The sequence below is a fragment of the Callorhinus ursinus genome, unplaced genomic scaffold (genome assembly GCF_003265705.2).
Source record: "Callorhinus ursinus isolate GAN/ISIS: 27379988/994484 unplaced genomic scaffold, GSC_fseal_2.0 scaffold11, whole genome shotgun sequence".
Lineage (NCBI taxonomy): Eukaryota > Metazoa > Chordata > Mammalia > Carnivora > Otariidae > Callorhinus > Callorhinus ursinus.
The window spans coordinates 47,274,761-47,290,682 of NW_027397073.1; the positions used below are offsets into that span (position 1 = coordinate 47,274,761).

General features: G+C 43.9%; 1 protein-coding gene across 1 annotated transcript in view; it reads left to right on the forward strand.

Annotated features, from left to right (window-relative positions):
• Positions 1–3,450: 3,450 nt before the first annotated feature.
• Positions 3,451–15,922, forward strand: part of NPC1 (NPC intracellular cholesterol transporter 1) — a 48,525-nt gene continuing 36,053 nt past the window's right edge. The window contains exon 1 of the mRNA XM_025886401.2: positions 3,451–3,628. Coding sequence (XP_025742186.1) covers positions 3,572–3,628 — 57 coding nt within the window. The 5' untranslated portion in view covers positions 3,451–3,571. The remainder of the gene's footprint in view (positions 3,629–15,922) is intronic.

Consider the following 15,922-nt stretch of genomic DNA (forward strand, 5'->3'; position numbering starts at 1 on the left):
TAAAGTATCTGCAACATATATGCTAGACAAATGAGTTCATTTTCTTAGTAAATAGAGAACTTTTACAAGTCAATATGAGAAAGAAAATAATAGAAAATAAAAAACACAGAAAAAGAAATAAATCATTTATAAATGTATGAAGATGCTTAATCTCACTTATAATTAATCTCTCTTATAATTAATAAAATACAAATTAAAGCGTCACCATTTAAAAAAAAATAAATAAAATAAGTAGGGGCGCCTGGGTGGCTCATCAGTTAAGCATCTGCCTTCAGCTCAGGTCATGATCCCAGGGTCCTGGGATTGAGCCCCACATCCCTGAGCAGGGTGTCTGCTTCTCCCTCTGCCCCTCCCCCCAGGTCCTGCACGCTCTCTCTCTCTCTCTCCCCCTCTCTCCGTTTCTTTCTGTCTCAAATATTTTTTTAAAAAAGAGAAATAAAATAAGTAAAATCACAGATGCCATTTTTCACCTATCAGAATGGCAAACAAAGTGTTGTTAAGGAGGTGGGAATCAGGCACTTCCACATGTTGTTAGCAAAGGAGTAAATTGCAATCTCTTTGGAGGGCAATTTAGCCAGAATGAAAATTAAAATGAACATTTCCTTTGAGCCAATGATAATTTTTTCCAACAGTTCTACTTGTACACAATCGCACGGATTTAGGCACAAGGATGTTCATTGCATTATTGCTTCCAGTAACCAAAGTGACAAACCAAGTGTCCAAAAGGATACTGATTAGGTAATGGATCAAAACTATTAACATGAGTATTTCTAGATTTCCCCTTCCATCTGCAAGGTAAAGAGAATTTTGTTTTGGGTCAACTTTCCCATCTCCCTCCCTACAGTAAATGTTCAATAGCTTTCAGACTTTTGTGATACGATATCACGAGGAAAGCAGAGGACACAGAAAGATGTAAAGCTTTGTGGAATCCAGACAAGCTCAGGAATGTGAGGAAGCATATGGAAGAAAAAAGGTGAATTTTTGCAGTATTACTGGAACCATACAAACCCTTCATATTACCAGAAATGCAATTTGAGACGAGTAATTTGGAAGTATTGCCGGATGGTGAACTATATTTTATTGACTTAGGTACTGCCCTGAGACTGGCCTCTATCACTCCGGCTTCAGGAATGTTATATACACATAATGAAATCCCATAGAGATAGCAGAAGTAGTGAGGTGGAAAAAAACATATTGCTTAATGTAAAAAAAAAAAAAAAAAAGCAAGCTTCAAACTGTGTTCAGTATGTCCCACTTATTTTAAAAGTCCATATATTATATCACATATATGCTTTCAAATGCAGAGTCTTCCAAGGATGTTTCTGCATATTTATAAAGATGTGTATTTAATAATTTCATTTTCCCTCTTATTTTCTCCTTTATTATTATGCAGTCAGTGTTCAATGGTGTTTATAATGATAGTGGTATTAAATATTACCTAAACTAACAAAAAGTCTCTCCTAGGATCTCAACCATGTTAAAACAATTTTTATAGAAAGAAAAAATATACCACAGTGTGACTGATTAAGGATGGAATTATAAATGGTTTTTTATTCTGTCCCTAACTTTTGTGTATTTTCAAAGTTTCTACTGTAAATATGAGTTACTTTATCAGAGAAAAAAACAATACACATTTCTCTTAGAAATATGATAGTTTATTTTAAAAATATTTCCTAGGCATTTGGGTATTATTGAAGTCGTACAAAAGAACTAGGAAAAAAATAGCTAAAGGTCTTTTTGTTATCCTTTTGGTGAATAGTGAACATAATGTGTGGGGCATCAAAATTTCTGCCCATCCCAGACATTTCTCATACTTCCTTTACTCAAGTTAATTATTTAGTAAAGGCTTTTTTTTTTTTCCATTGGGACTTTGCTAAAATTGGAAGGGTAACTAATCTACCACGATCCCAGGAATCCATTAGAACAGTTAAGTTTAGAATTTGAGAGTGCATTGGAACCACCTGGAGGGCTTATTAAAACTCAAAGAGCTGGCTCATCCCGAATTTTTGTTTCAGTGGGTCTAGGGTGGAACCTCCCTCCAATTTGCAGTTCTAACAAGTTCCCAGGTGATGCCGATACTGCTGGTTCAGTGACAACAGTTTGAGTCTCTGCGGAACTAAGGCACACTACTTGATCGCAAATGAATCACCAGAGCGGGAGAGCGCACAGTTGCAGGAGGGCCCGGAAGCCTTCACGTAAGATCTGGGACTGAAGGTCTAGAGGAAATCCATACAGTTTCAACGCCCAGCCAGCCTGGTGGACATCCCAGGGCTGAGGAGGTGGGGAGGCAAGACAGTAACCAAAGCAGACGCTTTGTAAGCGACGCTGGGAATATCACCTGCATCATGGTCCTACCTGGGTTTGATCATTGCCACAGACGGATATTTAGTCTTTTCATTGTAGATTGGCTTCCCCGTTGGGAAAAGAGATCCTTACTTACATTTCCTTAACTTCAAAATGATAATGACTGATGCTTTTGAGCGGTCTCAACAACTGAAATCTGAGGGAAAATATTACTAGAAATGCATATAATAAAAATAAATGCAAGAGCAAAAAAGATAGTATGTGCAAGGCTCAAAAATGGAAGACGCTTCTTTGTCTTACCTGACTTCACCTAGAAATTAAAAATGGACTCTGGTCCCACCTCTGGGTCAACCTTGCGAGGGAGGGAGGTTGGGTTGGGGGGAGGGGGTCTTCTCCCGCGGACCGGTCCAAAGTCACGCTACGCACAGCTCCGCCAGCGGGTGTTAGTTCTAGAGCTTTTCCTAACGTGGGCCGAGAGGCCACCAAGCGGAGATTGGCTGGCTCGGGAGTATCGCCCACCACCGCGCTCCGCCCCTCGCGCTCCCGGATCACAACACGGTCAGGCCACCGCGCGGCACCGCCCCGGGCGTCGCTGAAGCCCGGGCACCGATTCCTTTTTGGTGGCTGAGTCTGGGGCCCTGAATTTGCTCGGAGTACTAATCGGGGCTGAAATAAATACCTATTCCGCTGAGGAGTGGGATCGGAATTGGGAAAACAGTCTCCAAGCGCTCCCATTTACTAAAACCTTCTCGCCCACCGTCCCCAGTTCAGGAAAGACAAAAAGGGGGAAGAGTTAAAACGTCAAAACCACACACTTTCGGCATAACTGCAGAAATATCCTCCCCAGCCGGGTTCCAGAAGTTCGGCTGCCCGAGTCTGGGATCCCTACCCTATGCCGCACCCCCACGGCCACAGGGCAGCGAAACGCACAGCTGACACCACAGAGGAAGCCCAGCCAAAGCAGCGCCGCCCAGTCAGGCCCCGCCCCGCCCCCCCGCTCCGGCTGGGGCCGCCCCGGCCCCGCCCTCCCAGGGTCGGCCCCGCCCCAGAACGGGTCTCGGGCGACCCGGCAGCGGCACCGCCCAGAAAGGGGAGGAGTCGACGACGCCTTCCTCTTTCCTGACCTGCGCTCACCGCCCACCGCCGGCGTTTGCTCCCTCCCTCGGCTGGCACGGGATCCTGAGCCCGCCCAGCGCGCCGAGCCTGGGCAAACCGAGCCGAGCCGAGCCGAGTCCCGCTGTTGTGCGCAGCCCGGCACCGCGGCAGCATGACCGCGCGCGGCCCAGCCCTCGGCCTCCTCCTGCTGCTGCTCTGTCCCGCGCAGGTAAGCGAACGTCCGCGACCCGGGAGGGCGCTGGGTGGGGGGACGAGGCAAGGCGGCGAGGCGCCCGGTTCCCCGAACCGGCGCGGGTCCAGCCGGTCCTGGGGAAGTTGCTTCAGCGCTGGAGCCCCGGGCGTCCGCCGCCCGCTCCGGTTTCTTTCCCTGGCCACGCATTCTTCTCTGTGGTCTGGAAGAGGTGGCAACTGGAAGCAGCTCGCTTGACCTCTCTTGAGCTCATTTCAGCTGTGGTCACCTAATTTCTGGGTTTAGGATGTGCAGTCAGAGGGAAGGACGAAAGTGGGTAGAGAGGGGGCGGGATCTTATTTATTTAACCTGGCTTTAAAAAAAAAAAAATCCGGCCACATGCGCACGAACTCTTTATGAATTTGTTTAGAATATCCTACCACTTTATTTCCCCTTCTCCCGAAGGTGGAGGTGGGAGGGGAGGTAAAGAAAGGAAACAAAATTGCCAAGCGCCAAATTGAAACCGTCCTAAGTCAGCTTGGTCTTCTCGAAGAGTGCAAGTTACTTGTTGTTAACTCTCTTTTACATCTTTAGAAACTGAGACCCAGCAGGGGATCATTGAGTTTCCCCTTGCCGCAATATTAGCTAGCTACAGAGTGGGGCCTGGAACTCGGTGGCCTAACTCCCTGGGTCAGCTTTTCTTTGGTTCAGTAGCCTAGGGCATGAATGCCTCACTGCTGTTTATTATTGTTATTACATAAGTTTCAGGTGCACAGCTTTATAATTTAAACATCTGTACACTACAAAATGATCACCACAAGTCTACTTACTATTCATCACCATACAGTTGACCCTTCACCCATTTTGCCCAATCCCCAACCTCCTTCCCCTCTGGTAACTACTAGTCTGTTATCTGTCGGTTTGGTTTGGTTTGTTAGATTCCATGTATCAGTGAAATCACCCGTATTTGTCTTTCTCCATCTGACTTATTTTACTTAGTTAGCATAATCCCCTCAAAAGTCCATCTATGTTGTCACAAATAGCAAGATCTCATTCTTTTTTATAGCTGAGTAATATTCCACTGTATAAATATATCACATCTTTATTCATTCATCTGTCAGTGAACATTTAGATTGTTTACATACCTTTATTGTGAGTAAGGCTTTTGTGAATGTAGGGGTGCATATATCTTTTTGAATTAGTGTTTTCATTTTCTTCGTGTAACTATTCAGAGGTAGAATAGCTGGGTCATATGGTATTTCTATTCTCAATTTTTTGAGGAATCACATAGTGTTTTCCACAATGGTTGTACCAATTTACAATGCCACCATCAGTGTGCAGGTGTTTCCCTGTCTCCATACCCTCATCAACACTTGTGTTTTCTTGTCTCTTTGATAATATCCACTGTAACAGGTTTGAGGTGATCCCTCATTGTGATTTTGATTTGCATTTCCCTAATAGTGATCTTGAGCATCTTTTCATGTAGCTATTGTATGTCTTGTGTGCTGTCTGTATGTCTTTGAGGAAATGTCTGTTCAGATTTTCTGCCCACGGGCGCCTGGGTGGCTCAGATGGTTAAGCGTCTGCCTTCCGCTCAGGTCATGATCCCAGGCTCCTGGGATCGAGTACATAGGGCTCCGTGCTCAGCGGGGAGCCTGCTTCTCCCTCTGCCTCTCTCTCTCTCTGTCTCTTATGAATAAATAAATAAAATCTTAAAAAAAACAACAGATTTTCTGCCCATTTTTTAATTGGGTTGTTTTTTGTTGGTGTTGAGTTGTACGGTTCTTTATATATTTTGGTTATTAACTCTTTATCGGGTGTATGGTTTGCAAATATATTCTCTTCAGTAGGTTGCCTTTTCATTTTGATGTTAGTTTCCTTTGCTGTGCGGAAGCTTTTTAGTTTGGTGTAGTTCCACTTCTTTATTTTCTTTTCATTTCTCTTGTTTTTGGAGTCAGTTCCACAAAGACCTCACTAAGACTGGTGTCCAGATTACCAACTATGTTTTCTTCTAGGAACTTTATGGTTTCAGGTCTTCTATTCAGGTCTTTAATACATTCTGAGATAATTTTTGTGAATGGTGTAAGATAGTGGTCTAGTTTCATGCTTTTGTATATAGTTGTCCAGTTTCCCCAACACCAGTTATTGAAGAGACTATCCTTTCTCTGTTGAATGTTCTTGGCTCATTTGTTGTAGATTAATTGTCCATACCTGTGTGGGTTTATTTCTGGGCTCTCAATTCTGTTCGACTGATCTGTGTGTCTTTTCTTATACCAATAGTGCTACTTTGATTACTACAGCTTTGTAACATAGTTTGAAATGGGGGAGTGTGAGATCTCCGGCCTTGTTCTTCTTTATTAAGATTGCTTTGGCTTTTCAGTATCTTTTGTGGTTCCATATAAATTTTAGAATTGTTTGTTCCTGTTCTGTGAAGTGTGCCATTGGAATTTTGATAGGTATTTCACTGAATCTGTAGATTGCTTTAGGTGGTATGGACATTTTAACGATATTCTTCCAATTCATGAGCACAGATTATCTTTCCATTTCTTTGTGTCGTCTTCAGTTTATTTCATCAGTGTCTTATGGTTTTCACCTCCTTGGTTAAATTTATTCCTAGATATTTTATTCTTTTTGATGTAATTGTAAATGGAATTGTTTTCTTAATTTCTTTTTATGATGTTTCATTGTTAGTGTGTAGAAATGCCACAGATTTCTGTGTACTGATTTTGTATCCTGCAGTTTTACTGAATTCATGTATCATGTCATCTGCAAATAGTGACTGTTTTACTTTTCCCTTTCTGATTTGGATGCCTTTTATTTATTTTGCCTCATTGCCATGACTGGGACTTCCAATACTATGTTGAACAAAAGTGACAAGAATACGCATCCTGTCTTAGATGAAGAACTTTCAGCTTTTCCCCACTGAGTGCGATATTAGCTGTAGGATTGTCATGATGGCTTTTATTACGTTGAGGTATGTTCCTTCTGTATCCACTTTGTTGAGAGTGGGTATATCTTTCATAAGTGGATGTTGAATTTTGTCAGCTGCTTTTCCTGCATTTATCGAGATGATCATATGATTTTTATCTGTCATCTTGTTGATGTGATGGATCACATTGATCTACAGATGTTGAACCATCCTTGAATCCATAAGTAAATCCCACTTGATCATGGTATATGATCCTTTTATTGTATTATTGGATTTGGTGTGCTAATATTTTATTGATGATTTTTGCATCTGTGTTCATCAAGGATATTGGACTAATTTTTTTTTAATAGCACCCTGGTCTGGTTTTAGTACAAGGGTAATGCTGGCCTCATAAAATGTGTTTGAAAGTTTTTCCTCCTCTTTGATTTTTTGGAAGACTTTGAGTGTAGGTATTAAATCTTCTTTTAATGTTTGGTGGAATTTGCCAGTGAATCCATCTGGTTGGTCCCTGAACTTTTGTTTGTTGGGAGATTTTTGATTACTGTTTCAATCTCCTTACTAGTAATCGGTGTATTCACATTTCCTATTTCTTCATCATTCAGTCTTGCAAGATTGTGTGTTTCTAGGAATTTATCCATTTCTTCTAGGTTGTCCAGTTGGTTTGTAATTTTTCATAGTAGTCTCTTAATGATCCTTTGTATTTCTGTGGAATTAGTTGTAACTTCTCTTTCATTTCTGATTTTGAGCTGTCTCTCTTTTTTCCTAGCCACAGACTGAAAGTAAAGAGATGGAAAAAAATAGTCCATACAAATGGAAATGGAAAGAATACTGAAGTAACTATACTCATATCAGACAAAATAGACTTTTAAAACAAAGATTGTAATAAAAGACAAAGGAGGGCATTCATTACATGATGATAAAGAGGTTGATCCAGCAAGAAGACAGAACATTTTTAAAGATATATGCACCCAACATTGGAGCATCAAAATCTGTAACACGAATATTAACAGACCTAAAGGGAGAAATTGAAAGCAATACAATAGTAGTAGGAGATTTTATTTATTTTATTTTTTTAATTTTTTAAATTTTTTTTTGTAGTAGATTTTAATAGCCAGCTTTCATCAGTGGATTAAAAATCAATAAGGAAACATCAGCCTTAAATGACGCAGTAGACCAGGTGGACTTAATGGATATAGACAGAGCACTCCCTCTAAAAGCAGCAGAGTACACATTCTTCTCAAGTGTTCATGGAACGTTCTGTAGGATAAATCACATGGGGTCACAAAATAAGTTTCAATAACTTCAAGAAGGTTGAAATCATACCAAGCATTTTTTCCCATCACTTTAGTATGAAACTAGAAATTAATTACAAGAGGAAACCCCACAAAAATGAGATTAAACAACATGCTGCTGATCAACCAATGGGTCACTGAAGAAAATCAAAGGAGAAATTAAAAAATACCTGGAGACAGATTAAAACAGAAATATGACCTACTGATATCTATGGGATGTAGCAAAAGCAGTTCTTAGAGCAAAGTTCATAGCAGTACAGGCCTACTTCAAGGAAGAAGAAAAATCTCAAACAATGTAACTGTAACTTTATACCTAAAGGACCTAGAAAAAGTAAAAACAAAGCCCCAAGTAAGGAAGGGAATAATAAAGATCAGAGCAGAAATAAATGAATTAGAGAAACTAAAAAGACAAGAGAAAGGATCAGTGAAATTAAGAGCTGGCTCTTTGAACAGAGAAAATTGACAAACCCTTAGCTGCATTCACTGCTCTTTCTGCATCTATGGTTTTCTCTTTTAAAACCAGGGGTTGGGGGAGAAAGTTTAAGGTTATAGTGCTGATTAAATCAGATGAGGGTGCAAGAGTGGAGCTCTGGGATCCTGTGCCCTTGTGCCCACTCATGCACATGTCAGTAACGAGGAGGTAGTAAATCAGAGGGGAAAGCAGATTCGGGTGCTTCCCTGGATTAGGAAAACTCTCCTTAAATTTCTGGGTAGTTGTTAGAAGCAGGTAGGTTTTGCTGACCCAGAAAGGGTCCAAGAGCCAGGAGAAGAGCTGTGGCTCCCTTCTCTATGTATGTAAAGGGGATTCTCAGCCTTGTGGGCTTGTGGGAGACCACACCTCTGGTGCCTGGTTGGGAGGGGAGACAGAGGAGAGCAGGGAGGTGGTTTGGAATGGGGTCAGTGGGTGTGGGCATGTTACTCTGTCAAGCCTCAAGGGTTTTTTTTTTGAAGACACAATATCTTGTAGGATTATTGGGGTTATTAGGTAACATGATATATGGAGAGACCTTACCACTGTAGTAAAAACTCAAGAAACAGGAGTAATTCTGTGCCTTAAAGAAAATACAGCTATTCAATTTGCCTCGAGTTTTAGGTCAGGATCTGGTAGACAGGATTTACACTGGTAAGTAGCTTTAACTTACCTCTGAAATCCTTTCACTTCAAGGTAATATCCAAGACTGATGGCCAATGAGTGCCTCTCTTCCAAAGACTTTTGAGATAGGTCAGAGGTTCATCATGAGTTGCAAAATCCTTGGAAAGGTCTGAAATATGTCTTTGTTATTTTACAAATTGACTCCCTCGCATAGGCAGAGGCTTCCAGTACCCCTGAACACACTGGGGGGAAAGAGAGGGTCTGCTTTTAGAATTCTTACCAGTGATAGCGCCTTGTCTGGGTTTAGCCTGAGCACTCAGGAAATTCTGTCACAGAATTGACAGACCTAACTGTCCTTTATAAGGTCTGATAGACATTTGGGGGGGATTTTTGCCTTTCTTAATTTTTAGTTTTTACAGATGATGAAATATCACTATCCTGCCTGGCTTGTAAACCTGTGGTCATCCAAATAATGTGTGCAGTTTTGAGAAATCATACGTCTCTCTCCTATCTGTAATTTTTACAAGCTTTTTCTTGAGGAATTTGGAACATAGTAAGGTCTGGGTAGGAATTAAGCCATTAAAATGTTTTTTTCCTGAAGAGATCAGCAGTAGTTTAATCTTCTGACCTGAGGGCATTGAAGAAAACCCACATTTGCCCCAATTTCAGATGGTTAATATTTCCCAGTCTCTCCTACTCCTTGATTGATGCTGCGCTCAGATATCTTATTAACATAAGTAATCAAGGGAAAATGAGGATTTTATTTTAGCGAGTGGGCAGAAAGAAAACGACTTGCTGAATAGGTCTTTGTATTGCTTCAGTGTTTGTCATGTTACCCAGAACAAAGAATCCCTTTGGTCTGAAGACAGTATGATCTCTCTTTCTTGGGTAACCCTTCCCCACCCTGCACTACTCCCAAAAGGGAGGCTTTTCAGGGTGTTTTAAGGATGACACATTATCTACTGCAGAAGCCAGGGTTAGACCAATCTCTAATCTGATTGTGGGTGCCCCTTTCTGCCTTGTCACCCATAGCTCTATGAAGGGCATCAGCTCTCCAGCCAAATAAACTACTAGCTATCAAAACCCTTCCCGTCTTCCAAGGCCCAGTTCAAATACTGCATTATCCATGGTATTTGTTTTCCTGTTCCCCAACTAGAATGCCTTCTCTCCAAGGCTCTAAATCCGTGTTTATACTGTAGTAGCAGTCTTATCCTGAGTGTGGGTCTGGACTCTCCTTCTCACCAAGAGTGATCTCGGGTAAGCCAGTGATCCCTTAGAGCCTCTGTCTCTTCCTCTGTAAAATTGGGTTAACATATATGCCTACTTCTCACGGTTCTCATGGAAAGAGAAGTATTGCTTGAAGTAGTAGATTGTAGGCTCCTTGAGGGCAAGAACTGTATTTTACCATTTCCAATATGGCCAGGACTCTCTTTTCTGAGTCACCAGATCATTGGCCTTCGTGGGTTTAGGTGTGGGGATAAGATGGAAGGATGCAGAGGCTGGTAGAAACCAGAATTGCATTGCTGTCTGGGTGATAATCAATAACCAACTCTGGCCCAACAAGTTTTTCTTTGCTTCGATTATGCCTCTTATTTTCAGTCTCTGGAATATTTGCTTTGGCAAGAAAACTTAGGGAGAAAAAAGAAAAACTTTATCGTTTGTTTTATTTTTTACATTCTACCCAAACCTGTTTCTGATGCAAGTGTACTGTTGGGGGATTTGAGAGGGAAGTTTCAAAATTTGTTCTTTGGGGCACCTGGGTGGCTCAGCTGGTTAAGCGACTGCCTTCGGCTCAGGTCATGATCCTGGAGTCCCGGGATCGAGTCCCGCATCGGGCTCCCTGCTCAGCAGGGAGTCTGCTTCTCCCTCTGACCCTCCCCCCTCTTATGTGCTCTCTCTCCATTCTCACTCTCTCAAATAAATAAATAAAATTAAAAAAATAAAAATAAAATTTGTTCTTTGTCTTGTTTTTGTCCCTTAGGCCACAGAGGAACTCAAAGTTCCTGTCATTCACTAGTTTCATAAATATAAAGTGGTTGCTATGGGCACAGTGTAGATGCAAAAGTAGACCAGAAGAATTACCTGTACAGAAAGCATTCTATAAACTGTAAATGTTAGTAGTCTCTGTCCCTGGCTTGTTCATAGCGACGGGGAGAAGGGGCAATACATAAAATTACCATGCAATGCAAAATGTGCTCTAACAAAGGGAAGAACAAAATGTTATGGGGAGTCAGTTTTTGAACTGACCTTTGGAGGGTGAATTAATGCTTACCAGGTAGACAAGAGGAAAACTGGAGAAAGTAGGGGGGAGTTACCTAGTTGTTAGGAAAACCATTCAACTGTATACTTGAAAAGGGAGAATTGTATGGTATGTAAGTTAACTCAAAAGTTTTTTGAAGTGATGTTCGAGATTACAAGAAACCTAAAAAAGAGTTACCTAATTTGTGTGTAGTACTCCATTGCTAGGATACATCTGGTCTCGTTTTAACATCACAGGACCCCTCTAGGGTACATGGGATGCTGTGTTTCCTGTTTTGCAGGAAATTAAGCGTACTAAGGCTCAAGTGTGTCCCAAAGTCACACAGCTAGTAAATGGCAGGCTGGAGGCTTGAACCATGGGCTTCTGATTTGTGCTCTAATTTATTCAAATTCAAAATCTTGCTACCAGATTCTGCATGTTTAGCAAGTGAAATTGAATGAGTGTTCAGCAGCTGTTCCAGATGGCCAGTAGGGCATCTCCTTCCGGACTTGCTCCTAGCTTCAGTCCATCCCATCCTGCGTTGTCCTGACTCGCCAGGCCAGCCCCTCTGCTCCCTGCAGAGGCCTCTCCCTACCCCCTACCCGACCCGCCTTGCTGGAGCTTGAGCTGGTGTGGCTCCAGGTTCTGCCATGAGCTCTACCCATCCAGGACAGTGGCAGAGGTGAGAGGACCCGGCCCTGCACTCCACGTGCCGTGGGGTGGCCAGTGCAGGCCTGGAGCTGAGGATGGTCAGTGGTCACTAATGTGATTTGACAGCTGCCTGGAGACATCTGTAAGAAGATGTAAATGGTAGCCATTATTTCCACAGGTGAACATGTTTGTGTAGAAAGAGGGATTCCCTGTATGACGCTCTGAGGATACATCTGTACAAATGGAGCTGGAGTTTGAGCAGTCCAGCAGCTAGGGAGTGGGGACTGGGGAGAGGATGGAGAATGTTTAATTCACTTGGCCTTCAAAATCTTCATTCTCCTTACTGGTTTTGTCACTTAGGAGCCATGTGACCTCAGAGAGTCTTCCCTGAGCCTTAGTTTCCTTACCTGTAAAATGCCGCCTACCACTCTAGAGGGTATCTGAGAAGTATGTGAGGCAGGAAGGAAGAAATCACTTAACTTCGTGCCCAGCACACAGTTGATGTCCACGAAGCATTTTATGATGAGTTAGTTGAGATTTACTGCCGGCAGCCCGGAGTGTAGGACTCTGTTGCTGATATGCAGAGCCTCCGCCATACGGTCAGATGTGCTTTTATAGAGTTCCCCATTAGGGTCTGTTTAGCAGTTGCTATAGTTGCTGACATATAGCAGAAGGGGCATTTCTTTTTTAACTTGCTGAACTATTATTATTGGAAGAAACTTCCCTGTCTAGTCATATACCCAATCATTAAGCTCTGGAGCATGTTGTGAAATAGCCATATGACCTAACCTTTAAAAGCAGACACGCTGTAGCCTTGTAACTCCTAAATTCTGGTGGAAAGCCAAAACAAGCAGTATTTCTCATTTCTAACTTCTAACATAATCCATTTGAACTCCTTCAACACATGGAGAGATTTGATGGTTTCTGAATCGGTGAACACTGGGTCAGGTACTGCAGAGACTTTCAGAGGAAATAGAACAGCTGGGCTCTGCGCTTGATGATTTTGCAGTCTTCCTAGGGAGTCAAGACAATAGCCAAAAACTACCCCTGGAACCTCTTCCCACATACCCAACTTTGTGATTCTCATAAATTCTGCTTTGATCCACAGATCATGGCCTGGCCAGAGCCTGTCATTGTGAATAAAGTTTTCTCCCTCACCCCTAACACCCATCACGTACCTGTTGTCTGTGGTTGCTTTTGAGCTACAACAGGCTAGTTGCGTGTATTCCACAAAGACCTTATGGCCCATAAGCCTACAGTATTTCATATGTGGCCCTCTACGGAAAAGACCCGGATGAATTTAGTGAAGGGCAGTTCAAGTTGAGCTGAAAGCCAGTCTGTGCAGGGTTGTTGAGACTGATTTGTGAAAAAGCTATTTAAAAGTTACTGCACTTGTTCGTCCCTACAGGTTACCTGTTGGGAGGAATTAAAAGCCTAGAAAACCCAGATCTAATACAGTAGCATTGGTTAAATCTGAGAAGAGGGGTGGTTACTTCACATATACCTGTGATGTTTGCAGATTTGTGATGAGTGGGTATGGAGTCTGTAATTAGAGGACATAAATCCTAAAGTCATTTTTTTTTAACGTTTTAGGAATCAGTAAAATTTTAAAATGCTCCAGTAAGATGGTTCTTGTGGTTTTAAATAGCTCTGTATGACTGGTCGGGGTCCACGAGACCTGCTGTTAAGAATGGTTATCCTTTAGATTCGGATCTGTGGGACTGGAGCACAGCTTTAACGAGACATGTCTCGCGGCTCGCACACCTGCAGCTTCTGATTCTGGTCGGTCTGAATGTGATGACTGACAACGTGCTCGCTCTCTGCAGGCCTTGCCATTGGGCTTTTCTCTCACATGAAGGGCGTCTGAGCTCATGTCTCATGGTAAAACAGAGGGTATAAAACTGACAGCTTTTCGGTGTGCAGCTCAGTGACCTGAAGGACAGCTGGTTCTGTGCAGCCACCTTCGTCTCCAGCCCTGAGCTCAGGTTTGGTCAGACCGAAGACATTGCTAGGTTTTATTTCCGCGTGGTTGTTACTGATGTAAAGTCAACAGCAGGCCTTCTGGTATCCCAGTAAAGGCAGCATCTGGCCACACCTTATATTTTGGAAAGCAGGTGCTTTGCTTAGAAAGGAAGCGAGTGCCCTGTGTGCGGGCTGTTGGTTGCACGGCACACCCTTGGTCTTGGCGTCAGCTCATGCTGCCCTGACGTCCCAGGGACCCTAAGGTGCGCCTGTCATCTTTGTCCAGAAAGTCCTGACCACCTGCTGTGCTGCGGTGATTTGGAGACCCGCAGGCCAGTCGTTCCAATGCCAGCTAGGTTCTTGGTGGGATACAGAGATGAGCATGGCCCAGCCAGGAGTGACCCTCAGTGTAGCCTGGGGAGTAAGGAGCTCTGGCTTCCGAACCAGCTAGGAAGCAGCCAGGCCTCGGATGGGGTCTGGCTCTGCCGTTTTTAGGTGTGGCCTCAGATGAGTCACTCTACCTGTGTAACCGGCAGTTTCCTCCTCTGTAGAATGGTGTTTTTCCGGTACCAGCCTCCCAGATCTGAGGATTGAGGGATCCAGTGCCTGGATGCTGGGAGAGGTGGCCGCATACCCTCAGGGGAGCCGCTGGAATGATGGAGCTCAGGGCTGGGAGAGGCTGTGCTTGCCCGCTCCGGCAAGCCCACGGGGGAGATGGTGGTTGAAGAGTGGCCTTGCCAGGTAGCAGGAGTGTAGGGGAGGGAGGCATGAACAGCAGGGTGGCAGGCAGGTCCCACTCAGTGTGGGACAGAAGGTAAGGAGGGATGGGAGATGAGGGTGCACACCGGAGCCAGGTGAGGCATCTGGAGATTGCCTCACCGGCAGCGGGAAGGTGGATTGTAGGGTTCTGAGCACCGGAAAGCTTTGGAGCGCCAGCTCAGGAAGAGCCCAGCCTGCCGCTGTGTAGGAGACTTTCTAGGTCTGCAGGAGAGGTGGCCGGGCCGTCTCTAGGGGAGTAGTGCCCAGGGGAACAAAGGATGGCAGTGGGCTCTGCAGGAAAGGGATGCAAGGAAGGAAGGGGCAGCAGAAAGTGCACCTGCACTGGGAGCTTCCCCAGGAGGAGAGATCGGTGGTGGAGGAAGGATTGGTTTCCTTTGGAGCACTTGGGATTGTGGGGCAGGTAACTGGAATGCAGCTGGAGAGAAATTGGGGTCGTTTGACCAAAGGGAGATGAAATCGGAGTGTTTATTGATAGGAGCAGGTGAAGGGATGCACAAAGAGATGAGGTTAAGAAGGTAGAGGAGAGGGGTCGGGTGGTGGAGGTCCCTGCACCAGCTGCACCAGCCCAGCCAGCTCCATGGCGTTTTCAGCTAAGGGTCGTCAGAGGGAGGTGAGCCGAAAGAGAGCTGAGGTGGAAAAGAGTGCACACATGCCCATGCCTCGTGCAGGGTGGGGGGGGGGTGTGGTGCTAGAGTGAGGACCTTACAGTTGATTATACTTGATTCAGAGTCTGTTTCTGGAACTGGAATTTCTGGTTTGAATCCTGGCTATGCCACTCTTGGACAAATTAGCCTCTCTATGCCTCCCATTTCCTCATCTGTAAAATTGGTATAATAGCACCTTCCTCATCAACTTGTTGTGAGGATTAATTGGATTAATACATGAAGAGCAGTGAAACCGTGCCTAGCACACAAGTTAAATGGCTTGTAAGTGCCTTTGGGCCCCACTGGGTTGGGGCTGCTTCTAGAGGCAGGATGACCTTGGGAGGCAAACCTACAAGCATTGAGTCAGGCACAGTTTTCTTGGACCCAAAGAAATTTCAGGTGTTTTACTTCAGGTCTTTGGGACCTCTTTGCTAAGGTCCCAACAGTTGGAAGACAATAGTAATTCTTTGCATTTGATTGCATAATGCTTTACAGTTTACTAAATACTTCCACATAATATTCCCGTATCTGATCTTCACAGCAAACCTGTAAGATTGTTGACGGTTATTCATTCACAGAGAGCAGAACTCCTCAGCACAGTTAAGGAACCTGCTCTACGTGCAGTCAGGCTCAGTGTGCACATTGATTGAGAGCCTTGTGAGTTCTGAGGATCAGAACCCGGGATTCCTGACCTTCCCCCTCACACCCCGTCCCACCTCTATTCTACCTGACTGAACCCGGGA